The sequence below is a fragment of the Dendropsophus ebraccatus genome, chromosome 8, assembly GCF_027789765.1.
Source record: "Dendropsophus ebraccatus isolate aDenEbr1 chromosome 8, aDenEbr1.pat, whole genome shotgun sequence".
Classification (NCBI taxonomy): domain Eukaryota; kingdom Metazoa; phylum Chordata; class Amphibia; order Anura; family Hylidae; genus Dendropsophus; species Dendropsophus ebraccatus.
The window spans coordinates 119,502,999-119,520,309 of NC_091461.1; the positions used below are offsets into that span (position 1 = coordinate 119,502,999).

General features: G+C 46.9%; 1 protein-coding gene across 3 annotated transcripts in view; it reads right to left on the reverse strand.

Moving 5' to 3' along the window:
* Positions 1-296: 296 nt before the first annotated feature.
* The window catches only part of LOC138799868 (cytosolic carboxypeptidase 6-like), a 291,975-nt gene continuing 274,960 nt past the window's right edge, over positions 297-17,311 (reverse strand). For all 3 annotated transcript variants that reach the window (XM_069981583.1, XM_069981584.1, XM_069981582.1), the window contains 2 exons: positions 15,065-15,161; positions 297-483 (listed from right to left, as the gene is read on the reverse strand). In XM_069981583.1, coding sequence (XP_069837684.1) covers positions 357-483; positions 15,065-15,161 — 224 coding nt within the window. In that variant the 3' untranslated portion in view covers positions 297-356. The remainder of the gene's footprint in view (positions 484-15,064; positions 15,162-17,311) is intronic.

Here is a 17,311-nt window from a genome sequence, read left to right on the forward strand (position 1 = left end):
TACAGTGCTCCGAACCAAGGATTACACTGCTAACAGCACAGTGGAGGAAGGTAAGAGACATACTATCCTCCTTGGTGCCCTGTGCTCAATAGGGGGCTTCCAGCAGGGAGGTGCTGCTCCCCTTTAATTTTAGTGGAATACCCCTTTAATAAAGACTATTTTTATGCATTCATGTATGGTCTTTGGCCCATGTATTTATACCTTTGAGACTAGAACCCTGGATAAGCTAGGATGTTAATGAACACACCTACACACCATTAAATATTTATTATTTTTATTTTGTGAACAAATCTGCCAGTAAAACCACTCGGTGTGAACAGGTGCCGATATTACACAATATTGACCTCCGTTCAGAGTCAGAATCGGTTCTGGATCTTTGAAGATTTGGAATTTTCTCTGTTACTTGAAGAAGTCTTGCGGGTTTTGGCCGACCCTCCGACTCTCTGCTGATCTGTCCGAGAAGCCGCCGATGTCTTCTCTCTGCTGCAATAACAGAAAAGAGTCAATATGGTAGAAACAGCCGTGCTGGACATTGGCCTCATAGCTGGCAACAAAAACAATATTATTGACTCAAAGGGGTATTCCTATCTCAGCTTCTTATCCAACACACAGGGGACCACAAACTAATCGCTAGGGGTCCGACTGATCCTAAAAACGGACATAATCGTCATTAGCTGAGAAATCACCGCACCTGCCGGGGGCACCTCTTCATGCTTCCGAGTTTATCGTCCCTTTTTTTATTTTGGCTTTTAACTTCATAGAGAACATAAGACCATTTTTTTCATGGGTCTTTATTAAAAAAAAAAAAAGCTTAGTTTTGCTTCTGCAGCCTCTGCAGTTTGCTGTGTGAACTCTATGTTCTCAATATATCTTTCCTCATGATCCCCCCCCCCCTACAAGCTGCCTTGAATCTGCTGCTTTTCTTTCTCTCTGTCTCTGTCGTCTGTGTGAGCTGCCCTCCAAGATTCTCATCCCCCTGTTCCCTACCTAAGCTGGTGTGCACCCACTCCCTACTGCTGTCACTAATACTGAGAGAGCGAAAAGACTACCAGACTGATTTATCTTTTCTTTCCCTATGTAACAGCTAAATGGTACAAAATGTGTAATAAAGACTGTCTAGGGAGTTGTTTCATTTTGCATTCAGGAAAGAAATAAAAAATTTTAAAAAACAGTGTCTGTAGCCTTAAAGGGCATGACTACCCAAAGGGCATGACTACCCAAAATCAATACATTCACAAAATGTTTCTGATGCCTAGTTTACCTGAAAGGACATTTAGGCATTCGTCACTGCACTTAAAGGGGAACTATCAGCAGGTTAGATGACTCTAGTCTGCTGATAGCCCCCTAGTGGGCACAGGGCGGTGAGGAGGAAGATCTGTCCCTTACCTTCCTCCTCTTGTGCTGATAGCAGTGTAATCCTCAATCCGGAGCACTGTCAGGAGCACTGCCCCGCCCCCATCACATGAGCTTACCCGCTCCTAATAATAATCAGTGGAGCGGATGGGTCGGCTTGCGCCAAGCTAAATATACATGTGTATGGGGAGATCAGGAGAGAGAGCGGTTGGCCTAATGAATGTTTGGCTATCAATGCATGTTGCTGTGAGAGAAGAAAAATTATTTAATATTATAATTGCTAGTCTTGTTTTAAAGGGGTACTCCAGAGAGGAAAAAGTATTTTCAAATCAACTGGTGTCAAAAAGTTATACAAATTTTTTAATTACATGTGTGTATATATATATATATATATATATATATAAATATCTGGTCTTCCATTACTTATCAGCTGCTATATGTCCTGCAGGAAGTGGTTTATTCTCTCCAACCTGACACAGTGCTCTCTGCTGCCACCTCTGTCCATGTCAGGAACTGTCCAGAGCAGGAGAGGTTTTCTATGGGAATTTGCTGCTGCTCTGGACAGTTCCTGACATGGACAGAGGTGGCAGCATAGAGCACTGTGTCAGGCTGGAGAGAATACACCACTTCCTGCAGGACATACAGCAGCTGATAAGTACTGGAAGACTGGAGATTTTTTTTTAAAAAAAGTAATTTACAAATCTGTAAAACTTTCTGACACTTTTTTTGCATCCTTTAGTGCTAATAATTATATGTATTAAATACAGGTATCCTATAATATTACGGCATTACATAGGGATTATAATTATTTTCACCTTTGACCTATATCACAATATCACATAAAATTATGTTACAAGTCGCTATTTTTTTTTCTTTTTTCCATAGAAGTAGACAAATTTAAATTCCAGAATCTCCTTTTTCCCGTCCCTCCACACACATCTCCGGCTTATTACACCTAATAGTGTCCTTCTTAACTCTCCCCCTCCCGCTGATCCTATTTATAGCGCTGATCCCCCCCCCCCCATCCCGTTCACGCAGGAACATAATAACCTCGGTGATTTTACAAAGTGCGATTGTAAAACCTTGTAATGTGTATTTATGCCGCTGCTGTGCGCGAACAAAGTCGCTTCCAGCGGTCGTGCGCCAAAGCCAGCACACTGCAGAGATGGCGCCGGGGCGGCTGCCGAGCTTTCAGGAATATAATGCGCCAGCGCTGCTCGCCGTAGATCCTGATTACTGACTACTGGACAGGGTAATTGGAGCAAAATGATATTTTTGTAAGCACTCTGCGGGAGAACGTCCAAGGTGTACGGCCGCCTGAGATTCCTTAATGAACACTTTTAGCTCAAACCTGTGTTTTCGGTGAGACAGAAACGCTCCATATTACTGACAGTCAGATGGAGTCGTCTACGGACGGAGAACGGACGAGTGTGGGCAGAGGATGGCATGTAATAACCATGTAAGGGTCGGCATGGGGAGCAGGGACCCTTCTTATACCATTAGCCTTTAATCTGAAATTAATTCTATTAATAGAATGTTCCGTCCGTGTGTGGAGCACCGCACTCATAGGGGGACGTTCCCATGGGGTGGATACACCGCGGACTGGCGGCAGATTAATTCACGGGAAGAACGGACCTGGAGTGCAGAATCTGAGGGTAAAAATACACATCGCATTGCAAGTCATTCCATTACTTATTATAAGAAACTGACCGGATGCACTTACGTTTGTCAGTTTCCCATAATAAGTAATGAGAGGAATTAAAGGGGTACTCCGATGATTTATTATTATTCATATTATTATTATTATTATTATTAATCAACTGGTGTCAGAAAGTTATACAGATTTGTAAATTACTTCTATTTAAAAATCTTAAGTCTTCCAGTACTTTTCAGCTGCTGTATGTCCTGCAGGAAGTGGTGTATTCTCTCCAGCCTGGCACAGTGCTCTCTGCTGCCACCTCTGTCCATGTCAGGAACTGTCCAGAGCAGCAGCAAATCTCCATAGAAAACCTCTCCTCCTCTGGGCAGTTCCTGACATGGACAGAGGTGGCAGCAGAGAGCACTGTGTCAGACTGGAGAGAATACACCACTTCCTGCAGGACATACAGCAGCTGAAAAGTACTGGAAGATTTTAGATTTTTAAATAGAAATCATACAGAAATCAGTTTAGTTTTCTGATTTGAAAACAATTTTCACTCCACTTTAATTTCAATATTGAAAACTGGAAAAGAACCTTATTGTGTCAGTTTTCACATGTTGCTGTGTGATCTTCATGCAGCATTTATTGTAAAATGTGACATCCCTATAGCGGTCAAATATACAGGTGATTTACATGGTGAGAATGGGACCCTAAGTGTATGGCAGTTGAGTGCGGCTTCCTTGGGCGACCCCTGAGTAGGAGGATATACAGTGCTGCTATGAGAGCGTTAACTGATGGGATCAGAGTTTTCTCTTATCCGGACACTTAAGGAGGAGTGCACAAGTGTGTTACACACTCATCCACTTGTCAGTGACCGCACATCCAGGCCTCAACCTCCTATACGTCAAGCTGTGAGAGTGGTATCACTGGGCCTCATAGCAAGTAGACACATATTAAAGGGGTTACTCACCGACCTCAGTCCCCGGCAGCTCCCTGTGTAACAGCATCCGCTCCCGTAACTCGTCCTCCTACTTCTCAGATGGACTCCCCTCAGCAGTGTTGGCCTTCTTAGCCAATCACATTGGTGTCCTGCTTTAGGCTAGGTTCACACTGCGTTTTTGCAATCCGTTTTTTGCAAAATAAAAAACGGATGAAAAAATTGGATGCATTTGTGTGAATCCTTTTTGATATGTTTTTCCATTGACTTCCATTGTAAAAAAACGGATCAAAACGGATCCGATTTTTTTGACGGACACAAAAACACTGCTCACACTACTTTTGTGTCCGTTGAAAAAAACGGATCCGTTTTTCTTACAATGGAAAAACGGATCAAAACGGATTCACACAAATGTATCCAATTTTTTTCATCCGTTTTTTTGCAAAAAAACGGATTGCAAAATCGCAGTGTGAACCTAGTCTTAGGGGCCTATTCCACGGGAGCGATAATCAGCCGAATCGGCCGATTATCGCTCGGTGGAATAGGAAGAACGATCTGCCGATGATCGTGTCAACAGCTGATCGTTCGTTTAGGTTCAAACCTAAAATCGTCGTTTGCCACCCACACATTGCTACGGTGGAATAGCGGTGCGCGGCGGCGACCGACGATCCAAGCAGCATACATTACCTAGCAGGGCTTCTCCTTCGCTCCGTCTTCCTCCCCGGGTCCCGCAGCGCAGCATCAGCTTCGGTGTGGCCTGACTGAGCTGTCAGACCGCTCAGCCAATCACAGGCCAGGACCGCCGCGGCCAGTAATTGGCTGAGCGGTCTGACAGCTCAGTCAGGCCACACCGAAGCTGATGCTGCGCTGCAGGACCAGGGGAGGAAGACGGAGCGAAGGAGAAGCCCTGCTAGAGGTAATGTATGCTGCAAGGGCTGCAAGGACATCGTTGTCCCTGCAGCCGTCGCTAAACGATGATCGGGCCGTGAAATAGGCCCAGTAAACAAGCAGATCGGCGCTTGTTTACATTGTTGCTCGGACCGTGATATAGGTCCCTTAGTCAGTCATTGGCTGGCCAGACTGTGACTCCCATGAAAAGTTCATCTCAAAAGAATAAAGTTACTGGATGAGCAGCGAGACTGGATGATGTCACATTGGGAGCTGCAGGGAGCCGAGCTGGGTGAGTATGACCTTTTTCGATCAGGCTGTCTCCATAAAATATAAACTTATTTGGTGCCCAGGATTTTCCTTAACTTGATGACCCCCTTTAAGGAGCACATTTAGTTTTATTCAGCCCTGCAATGGTTAAATCTGAACGCACAGACTATTCCTCGCTCATGTAAGCCTATTGTTCTGCGCTGACCATTACTATAACTATACGTGTATGCGGGTGTTCAATAAATTGGCCCAATTTTCCCCATAAGGTCCCTGAAATCTACTTATCCAGATGTATTAGGAGAGGATTATAGCCGGAGTTCCTGGTCCCTGCTGTTTTGTTTATGCTTTAAACCCTACTGTGCCTTTGAATAGTGACCCTTTCCATTGGATAGAATTATTCTCCAGTCTCCCGGTCCCATCGCTTTTAAGTAAAACGAGCGCAAATGAGCATTAATGAAGGGAAAACAACAAGGTGTAGAGTCCCCCCGGTTTAATTACATCGCCGCGCACAAACACTATATTCTAATTAAGCATCATGTCTGGCGCTCCCAACAATGCCGAGCGCTCATGCTAAATCACACACTCCTAACCTTTTCCTTCAGCCGAGGCCGCCAGTCACTCATCGAATCCCACAGGTCTGAGGAAACATCCGGAAAGAACAATAGTGTATTTCTATGTATATCACAGATCATTCCCATCACATGCCCCTGGAGACTCCAGCATGGAAGGAGTTAAAGAAGAAAAGGTTAATACACTAAACTAACTGCACTGGTATCCTGCTCCGGGCTTCGTTTTTTTTTTTCTTGAGTAATTAAGTGTTATTCCGGCTCCCTATAGGTATAACAGATGACGGGTGAGGAGCAGTGATGATACCCATTACAGTGTTTAAAGGAGAAGTCCGGTGAAAATGTTTTGTATGGCCCCCCAAAAGTTATACAAATCCCCAATATACACTTATTACGGGAAAGGCTGATAAAGTGCTTTTTTCCCTGCACTTACTACTGCATCAAGGCTTAACTTCCTGGATAACTTGGTGATGTCACTTCCTGGATAACTTGGTGATGTCACTTCCTGGATAACATGGTGATGTCACTTCCTGAATAACATGGTGATGTCACTTCCTGGATAACATGGTAATGTCACTTCCTGGATAACATGGTGATGTCACTTCCTGGATAACATGATGTCACTTCCTGGATAACATGGTGATGTCACAACCCGACTCCCACAGCTGTGCGGGCTGTGATTGCTGGAGAGAATAATGGCAGAAAGATGCTCAGCTCTGGGAGTCGGGTCGTGACCACCATGTTATCCAGGAAGTGACATCACCATGTTATCCAGGAAGTGAAATCACCATGTTATCCTGGAAGTGACATCATGTACCTCCCAACTTTTGCAAAGAGGGACATGTGCGCCGCAGTCCCCATAGCCACGCCCCCATACCGACCCTCCATAGCCGCGCCCCAATAGCGACCCTCCATAGCCACGCCCCCATAGCAACCCTCCATAGCCACTCCCCTACAGTCACCACATGCTGCTGACTAAATAGTGCCCTATACAGTATCCTATTTACCCAAAAATGCCCCACATAGTATCAAATCCCCCCAATAGTGCCACACATAGTATCCAATCCCCCACATAGTATCCAATGCCCCATATAGTGCCCCACATAGTATCCAATGCCCCATAAAGTGCCCCACATAGTAGCCTATGCCCCCATATAGTGCCCCACATAGTAGCCAATCCCCATATAGTGCCCCACATATAGTGCCCCACATAGTAGCCAATGCCCCATATTTGCCCCATATAGTAGCCAATCCCCCATAGAGTGCCCCACATAGTAGCCAATGCCCCATATAGTGCCCCACATAGTATTCAATCCCCCATATAGTGCCCTACATAGTAGCTAATCCCCCCATACAGTGCCCACATAGTAGCCAATACCCCCATATATGCCCCACATAGTATCCAATCCCCCATATAGTGCCCCACATAGTAGCCAATGCCCCCATATAGTGCCCCACATAGTAGCCAATCCCCATATAGTGCCCCACATAGTAGCCAATCCCCCCATATAGTGCCCCACATAGTAGCCAATCCCCCATATAGTGCCCACATAGTAGCCAGTGCCCCACATAGTATCCAATCCCCCATATAGTGCCCACATAGTAGCCAATCCCCCATATAGTGCCCCACATAGTAGCCAATGCCCCCATATAGTGCCCCACATATTATCGAATCCCCCATATAGTGCCCACATAGTAGCCAATCCCCCATATAGTGCCCCCCATAGTAGCCAATCCCCCATATAGTGCCCCCCATAGTAGCCAATGCCCCATATAGTGCCCACATAGTAGCCAATCCCCCCATATAGTAGCCAATCCCCCATATAGCGCCCCACATAGTAGCCAATCCCCCATTAGTGTGGCCCGACCAGAAAAACAATAAACCAGTAACTCACCTGTCCGCCGGTCCCAGCAGCTCCTCTCCCGGCAGAGCGTGCACTCCCGTCATCCTCCGGGGCGGGCAGCGGGGTATACAGACACTGACAGAGGCTGCAGGTCACTTCCGGCACAGTCAGTGTCTGTATACCCCGCTGCCCGCCCCGGAGGATGACGGGAGTGCACGCTCTGCCGGGAGAGGAGCTGCTGGGACCGGCGGACAGGTGAGTTACTGGTTTATTGTTTTTTTCGGTGGGACCACATATAATGCGGGACACTGGGTGCAGTTCCGGGACCGCGGGACTGTCCCGCGGAATCCGGGAAAGTTGGGAGCTATGACATCACCATGTTATCCAGGAAGTGACATCACCAAGTTATCCAGGAAGTGACATCACCATGTTATCCAGGAAGTGACATCACCATGTTATCCAGGAAGTGACATCACCATGTTATCCAGGAAGTGACATCACCATGTTATCCAGGAAGTGCCATCACCATGTTATCCAGGAAGTGACATCACCATGTTATCCAGGAAGAGAAGCCTTGATGCAGTAGTTTTGCTGGACTTCTCCTTTAAGGCGGTTGTTATTAACATAACAAATATGCTATACTCACTGGTCCTACTACCCCCCACTACTTTCAAGTCTTCGGTCTTCTTGGCTTTTTCCTGGTTCCTGGACATTCGTGACCATGCAGGACCGTAGCAGGGCAGTTATTCCATAGACACAAAGCCACAGGAACAAGGAAGAAACCAAGAGGATTGAAGACCCGGAGGGTTACCAGGGTTGTGGTGGGGGAGCAGGACAAGTGAGTATATAGCTTTTTTGTTATTATTGAAAGACTCTCCTCCCCCCCCCCCCCCCAGCCATGGTATGTACTTTCTCTTTTTCACTGACAACCCCTGACAATGTCTGATATATAGAGATGAGTTTATTTTCCAACATTTGCCTCCAGTCTGATGCAACAGAATCACACATTGTATTAAAGTGAATTATCCCTGTACTGTGACATCACTGTGTGTATTATTCCTGTACTGTGACATCACTGTGTGTATTATTCCTGTACTGTGACATCACTGTGTATTATCCCTGTACTGTGACATCACTGTGTATTATCCCTGTACTGTGACATCACTGTGTACTATCCCTGTACTGTGACATCACTGTGTGTATTATCCCCCCTGTACTGTGACATCACTGTGTGTATTATCCCTGTACTGTGACATCACTGTGTATTATCCCCCCTGTACTGTGACATCACTGTGTGTATTATCCCTGTACTGTGACATCACTGTGTATTATCCCTGTACTGTGACATCACTGTGTGTATTATCCCCCCTGTACTGTGACATCACTGTGTGTATTATCCCTATACTGTGACATCACTGTGTATTATCCCTGTACTGTGACATCACTGTGTGTATTATCCCTGTACTGTGACATCACTGTGTGTATTATCCCTGTACTGTGACATCACTGTGTGTATTATCCCTGTACTGTGACATCACTGTGTATTATCCCTGCACTGTGACATCACTGTGTGTATTATCCCAGTACTGTGACATCACTGTGTGTATTATCCCTGTACTGTGACATCACTGTGTGTATTATCCCTGTACTGTGACATCACTGTGTATTATCCCTGTACTGTGACATCACTGTGTATTATCCCCCTGTACTGTGACATCACTGTGTATTCTCTCTGTACTGTGACATCACTGTGTGTATTATCCCTGTACTGTGACATCACTGTGTATTATCCCCCTGTACTGTGACATCACTGTGTGTATTATCCCTGTACTGTGACATCACTGTGTGTATTATCCCTGTACTGTGACATCACTGTGTGTATTATCCCTGTACTGTGACATCACTGTGTATTCTCTCTGTACTGTGACATCACTGTGTGTATTATCCCTGTACTGTGACATCACTGTGTATTATCCCCCTGTACTGTGACATCACTGTGTGTGTTTTATCCCTGTACTGTGACATCACTGTGTATTATCCCTGTACTGTGACATCACTGTGTGTATTATTTCTGTACTGTGACATCACTGTGTATTATCCCCCCTGTACTGTGACATCACTGTGTGTATTATCCCTGTACTGTGACATCACTGTGTATTATCCTTGTACTGTGACATCACTGTGTGTATTATTCCTATACTGTGACATCACTGTGTATTATCCCTGTACTGTGACATCACTGTGTGTATTATCCCTGTACTGTGACATCACTGTGTGTAGTATCCCTGTACTGTGACATCACTGTGTGTATTATCCCTGTACTGTGACATCACTGTGTGTAGTATCCCTGTACTGTGACATCACTGTGTGTATTATCCCTGTACTGTGACATCACTGTGTGTATTATCCCTGTACTGTGACATCACTGTGTGTAGTATCCCTGTACTGTGACATCACTGTGTGTATTATCCCTGTACTGTGACATACTATATATATACTATATATATACTTTGTTATTATTGGTGTTAGTCGGTGCAGCAGTATTGTGTTGCGGTGGGTAATGTTTTGCATGGCAGAGCTGAGAAACATTGAATTAACAGCAATATTTTGCCGGTGTTCCTGTTCTTGCTGCCAGTACATAACCAGCTCTGCTTTCCCAATGATGAGCGGCAGGAGGTAGAGAACAGAGGAGCGGTACAATGCGTGGGCGGTGATGACTCTCATCCTCCGGCTCTCTTTGTAGCCATGTTTCATCATCAAAACTCCTCTAACCCCCTCAGCCATGAACACATTGCATGCCCTGCAGGGACGGCGAACACTTCTGTGGACACAATCCTCCCGCAAAGTTTTTAAAGTAAAGAAACATTTAGATTTTTTGGAGTTATTGGGATGAGATGCGAAAAACCAAAAATTACTGAAATACTGGTGGGCAGTGGCGGGGGAGGCGTGAGATATGAGCCGAGGAAAACAACGCTACCCCTAAGGATGTTAGAAGGGATTGTGGGATCATGTTGGTATACCCAGGAGGATACATTCATTACATCACATGATCTCACGATCACCCCAATTGGGAAGGTGACCTCGATCCGGGGCGCTTTGTAACACCAACTTGTTCCATCACAAAATGGAGTATAAACACTGACACTGCCCCCTGCTGGTGTGATGATGTGGGGGTGGACACACTGCCCCCTCCTGGTGTGATGATTGGGGGAGGACACACTGCCCTCTGCTGGTGTGATGATGTGAGGAGGACTCACTGTCCCCTTGCTGGTATGATAATATGGGGAGGACACACTGCCCCCTCCTGGTGTGATGATGGGGGGAGGACACACTGCCCTCTGCTGGTGTGATGATGTGAGGAGGACTCACTGTCCCCTTGCTGGTATGATAATATGGGGAGGACACACTGCCCCCTCCTGGTGTGATGATGGGGGGAGGACACACTGCCCTCTGCTGGTGTGATGATGGGGGGAGGACTCACTGTCCCCTTGCTGGTATGATAATATGGGGAGGACACACTGCCCCCTGCTAGTGTGATGATGTGGAGAGGACACTTTGCCCCCTGCTGGTGTGATGATGGGGGGAGGACACACTGCCCCCTGCTGGTGTGATGATGTGGGGAGGACACACTATCTCCTGCTTGTGTTATGATGTGTGGAGGACACACTGCCCCCTGCTGGTGTGAGGATGTGGAGAGGACACACTGCCCCCTCTTGGTGTGATGATGTGAGGAGGACACACTGCCCCCTGCTGGTGTAATGATGTGAGGAGGACACACTGCCCCCTGCTGGTGTGATGATTTAGGGAGAGCACACTGCACTCTGCTGGCCAGATAAAAGATGACAATGCAGTGAGTTTGTGCGGCCCAGCTAGCCCCTCTCTCTGTTATCGGAGTCCAAATATAGCCACGTATCGGGCTGTGTAATAGGACTTTTTAGTTCTGTACATAAAGGCTGATATATCAGTACTTATCAGCTGCTGTATGTCCTGCAGGAAGTGATGTATTCTCCCCAGTCTGACACAGTGCTCTTTGCTGCCACCTCTGTCCATGTCAGGAACTGTCCAGAGCAGGAGAGGTTTTCTATTGGGATTTGCTGCTGCTCTGGACAGTTCCTGACATGGACAGAGGTGGCAGAGGAGAGCACTGTGTCAGAGAATAAACCACTTCCTGCAGGACATACAGCAGCTGATAAGTACTAACAGACTGGAGATTTTTAAATAGATGTAGATTACAAATGTATATAACTTCCTGAAACCAGTTCATTTAAAAGAAAAAGATTTTCGCTGGAGTGCCCCTTTAAAGCCTCCATCTTTGTTATCCGTCAGAACAGAAGCAATCTCCTCTAGGAATCATATAAAATATCATTACTTATATTAAACCCACAAACATATTCAGGACATTGATTTTGCGGTGTCAGCGGACTATCCGTTAGGTTTGCGTTCCGTCGGCGGAATGCTGTGTACAGAAATCTGTCAGCGCCATATTGGCGGCATAATAAAACCGAGTTCATAAACATGTATTTCTGCGCGGCAGCGACAGACACGGCCTGACCTCACTGTAATTGGTTTTCTGCAGTTGCAAGCAGAGCGACCCCAGTGTTAAGCAGAATTATCAGGATAATTAGCGAGTCGGCGAGAATAGAAAGTTATCATACTGTGCACCCTGCATGTTATTAGAGGAAACGCTAAACACACCACTCTTCTTCTTCTGCTTCTTCTTCTGCTTCTTTTTTTTCGATTTCATGCACAAAACTTCTGAGCTGTTTCCTATGAAGCCAGGAAGCGAAATGTGCTGCAGGTGTCAAGTCTGAAGGACGCACCGTGCAAGCCCCAGCATTTATGTCGGACTCATTTAGGGAATTTATTATTGGCAGTGATGAGCACAGAGGTGAGAGAAGTCAGGCTGCTCCTAGACAGAATATCATGGAAGCAGACCACGCAGCTGCTACAGGGCTCAGGCTGTAGGTGGCATAGCTAAATCTGCCTCCATGGTACGGCTCATACTAGCATCTTCCACTCTGACAGCCACCAACCGCACCAGCCCCCCTTACACCTGCCAGCACCCCCTGGACACCTGCTGACCTGCACCAACCCCCTCCCTCCCCCCAGACAGCCGCCGACCCGCACCAGCCTTTCGTCCCGTACCCCCTTAACAACTACCTGCCCACACCAGCCCCCTGCACCAAACTCCCTCCCCTAGGACAACCACCGACCCACACCAGCCCCCTGCACCAACACCCCTTCCCCCTCCGAGGCAGCTTCCAGCCCGCACCAGCCCCCTGCCCTGAACCAACCTCCCTTTTTCCAGACAGCCTACACCAGAAGACCGAGAGATTACTTGACTGGATTACTACTTGTGGGGGAGCATACAGTATTCATGGGGCCCCATACAGTTTTTTGCAATGGGGCCCCATGAATCCTGGCTACACCCCTGAGCAGGAGATTGGATTCTAGCTGTTCAGAAGAATTCAGAGTGATAGAGTTAGGCTGGGTTCACACTGCATTTTTGCAATCTGTTTTTTTCATCAGTTTTAAGCATAAAGAGGATGAAAAACGAATAAAAAACCCATGAATTTGTTTACATCTGTTTGAACCCGTTTTTCATTGACTTCTATTATATAAAAAAAAAAAAAGATATGGATCGAAACGCACTTATTTTAGCATACAGAAAAACATGGTCGACCAGGAGAGGTTTTCTATGGGGATTTGCTGCTGCTCTGGACAGTTCCTGACATGGACAGAGGTGGCAGCAGAGAGCACTGTGTCAGACTGGAGAGAATACACCACTTCCTGCAGGACATACAGCAGCTGATAAGTACTGGAAGACTGGAGATTTTAAAATAGAAGTAAATTACAAATCTATATAACTTTCTGACACCAGTTGATTTGAAAGAAAAAAAGATTTTGGCCTGAGTCCCCCTTTAATGTACCTAGTTGACCTCCGCATACTGAATTTCCTAAACATCTTTATCTGCGTCTTTGTATCTGCAGTATAACAGGGTCGCACCTCCATAATCTCCGCCATACCTGCAGAGTTATAACAATCTGGTTGACCCCATCAGGCATATTCTACTAGCAGTTCTGGGTAGAAGCTGTGGGTGATTAGGAGCAGGGTGAGTAATGTGCCCTCCATCAGCAAAGAGAACAGGAGGGCGGAGGGAGGGCAGAGGACGGGAGGGCAGAGGAAGGGAGGGCAGAGGACGGGAGGGTAGAGGGAGGGAGGGAAGGGAGGGCAGAGGGAGGGAGGGAAGGGAGGGCAGAGGGAGGGAGGGCAGAGGGAGGGAGGGAAGGGAGGGCAGAGGAAGGGAGGGCAGAGGGAGGGAAGGGAGGGGAGGGAGGGAGAGCAGAGGGAGGGGAGGGAGCTTGTGATTTGCTATGCAGTACCAGTGCTCATTACTACAGCCAGGACGGACTCTCCACACCTGACTGATCCGCTTCTCCATTTCAGGTTCCATTTTCTTTCTAAGTCTTCCATGGAAGCAAAAGTACGAATGAAAATACACAGAGAGGTGAAGGCTTCCTGCCAGAAGTGTGCGTGTAGGGAGGGCACGGCCACCACTTTATTTGCTTTATTACAGCATTCACTTTAAGGTTAAAAGGATACTTTGGTGAAAATAAAAAAAAAATGTTTACAAATCAACTGGTATCCGAAAGGTATGCAGATTTGTAAATTATTTCTATATAAAAAAATCTCCAGTCTTCCAGTATTTATCAGCTGCTGTATGTCCTGCAGGAAGTAATATATTCTCTCCAGTCTGACACAGTGCTCTCTGCTGCCACCTCTGTCCATGTCAGGAACTGTCCAGAGCAGGAGAGGTTTTCTATGGGGATTTGCTGCTGCTCTGGACAGAGGTGGCAGCAGGGAGCACTGTTTCAAACTGGAAAGAATACACCACTTCCTGCAGGACATACAGCAGCTGATAAGTACTAAAGCTTTGGCTGTCCAGGTGTGATGGGAATTGTAGTTTTGCAACAGCTGGAGGGCCGCAAGTCTTACACCCTGGTCACAGATGATGTGAATTAATTTATGAACCTATTAAAATCTATGGTCACAGCAGTTCCTCCAGGGCGGGGTCTCCATGGTGGGGGCGGGGCCTCGGTCTGTTCAGACCTTTAGCTATTGCCAATAAAAGGAAAGGGCTCCTAAACAAAAGAAGGAAAAATCCTCTCTGCGACGGCCATGTGCCTGGATAAGACTGAGGTTTAGCACTTCATGTTCAACATAGTTTCTTTCTCACAGATTTAATTTGCTGCATTTGTTTTCTATAGAAGACAATAACCACATAAAAACCACATACGAACATACTGTAAACCACATATAGCACGATGTACAAGCCACAGAATTCTGCTTTAAAGGCGTTCTCCAGGATTAGCAAAATAACAGCTACTTTCTTGCAAAAACAGCGCCCCCCTGTCCTCAGGTTGTGTGTGATATTACAATTCAGCTCCATTCACTTCAATGGTAACTCTGCTGCAACACTGCACCCAAGCTGAGGACAGGAGAGGCGCTGTTTCTGAGAGGAAGCAGCCATGTTAGTGTAGGCCTTTACTTATATCCACTACTTACTGTAGATGTGATATCGGAGCCGCGGGTCTCGCCATGTTGCCGCTCAGTTTGTAGTAATCCAGGAAAGTACGAGCCACGTTTCTTCCAAACTTCATATCTGACATCTTGTATTCAGGAAAAGTTTGACATTGAGATATTTAGGTGTTAGACAATTATCACAATGGCGGCTGCCTTATATCTCTACAGGAATATGTGCAACGCCTCTAGACTCGGAGTCAGGCTCTATTCACACTTGCGTCTTGGCTTCTGTGTATAATGGAAGTCGTGAATCTAGATCCGTCATACCATGAGTACATATGGATCCTAAGATCAGAATTACACGGGGCAACTATAGTTGCCAACAGTCCCGGTTTTGCAGGGACTCTCCCTATTCTGAGGAGGCAGCCCTGGCAAACCATGTCCTGGAAAGCTCCGCCCCCGCCACAGGAAGCCCCACCCCCTTCCAGCGCACGTTATGTCACTCATGCAGAGCAGGGAGAGGAGTTGCTGGGAGACTAGAGGAACCATACTGGTGAGGTAAGTATAGCTTTTTTCTGTTTGAAATAGAAATGAAGGGACAGGTGGAGGATGAAAGGGAAAGTAGTATGATGATGGAGGGGCAAGAGGATGAGAGGGGTAGTACTATGATGATGGAGGGGGAAGGAGGATGAGAGGGGTAGTAGTATGATGATGGAGGGGGAAGGAGGATGAGAGGGGTAGTATTATGATGATGGAAGGGCAGGAGGAGGATGAAGGGGTAGTAGTATGATAATGGAGGATGAGAGGGGAAGTAGTGTGATGATGGAGGGACAGGAGGATGAGAGGGGTAGTACTGTGATGATGGAAGGGCAGGAGAATTAAGGGGTTGTTGTAGTATGATGATGGAGGGGAAGGAGGATTAGAGGGGTAAGTACTATGATGATGGAAGGGCAGGAGGATGAAGGGGGTAGTAGTATGATGATGGAGGGGAAGGAGGATTAGAGGGGTAGTACTATAATGATGGAAGGGCAGGAGGATGAAGGGGGTAGTAGTATGATGATGTAGGGGAATGAGGATTAGAGGGGTAGTACTATAATGATGGAAGGGCAGGAGGATTAGAGGGGTAGTAGTATGATGATGTAGGGGAATGAGGATTAGAGGGGTAGTACTATAATGATGGAAGGGCAGGAGGATGAAGGGGGTAGTAGTATGATGATGTAGGGGAATGAGGATTAGAGGGGTAGTACTATAATGATGGAAGGGCAGGAGGATGAAGGGGGTAGTAGTATGATGATGGAGGAGAAAGGAGGATTAGAGGGGAAGTAGTATGATGATGGAGGGACAGGAGGATGAGAGGAGTAGTACTGTGATGATGGAAGGGCAGGAGGATGAAGGGGGTAGTAGTATGATGATGGAGGGGGAGGAGGATTAGAGGGGTGAGTACTATGATGATGGAAGGGCAGGAGGATGAAGGGGGTAGTAGTATGATGATGGAGGGGAAGGAGGATTAGAGGGGAAGTAGTATGATGATGGAGGGACAGGAGGAGGAAAGGGGTAGTAGTATGGCGATGGAGGAGCAGTAGGATGAAGGGGGTAGTAGTATGATGATGGAGGGACAGGAGGATGAGAGGGGTAGTACTGTGATGATTGAGGGGCAGGAGGACAAGGGGGTAGAAATATGATGATGGAGGGGAAGGAGGATTAGAGGGGTAGTACTATGATGATGGAAGGGACAGGAGGAGGAAGGGGCTAGTAGTATGGCGATGGAGGAGCAGTAGGATGAAGGGGGTAGTAGTATGATGGAGTCTCAGCCTGCCCTGAGTGGGGTGTGTAATATACTGGGGACCCACAATAAGCCACACCCCCTTTTAACGCTAAAGTGTCCCTGAAAAAAAAAATCTCCAATGTTGGCAACTATGGGGGCAACGGAGAGGACCAAACGATCGCTGTCAGTGCTCGCTTGCTTCTCGTTCCCTGCTGGCTGCCACCGCTTTTACACGTGCCGGCAGCTAGCTGCTGAGTGTAGGGGGGCCGCGGGGAGCTGCGGGGGCGGGGACCTGCGGCTTGCTGCCCAGGTGATCCCGTAGCAGAGAGCAGTGGTCTACTGCCGCCACTCCTATTCCTCGGAGCGCTGGCAGCAGATCGCTGCTATATTAGTCGTTTGTCTTCCAACATGTTGAAAGACAAATGACAGCAACGATGTCGGCTGAGCGTTGCTTTCTATTAAAAACAAGACGATTATCGTTTCCTGTAATAGGGCTTTCATAATGCACATTTTTCTGGATACGT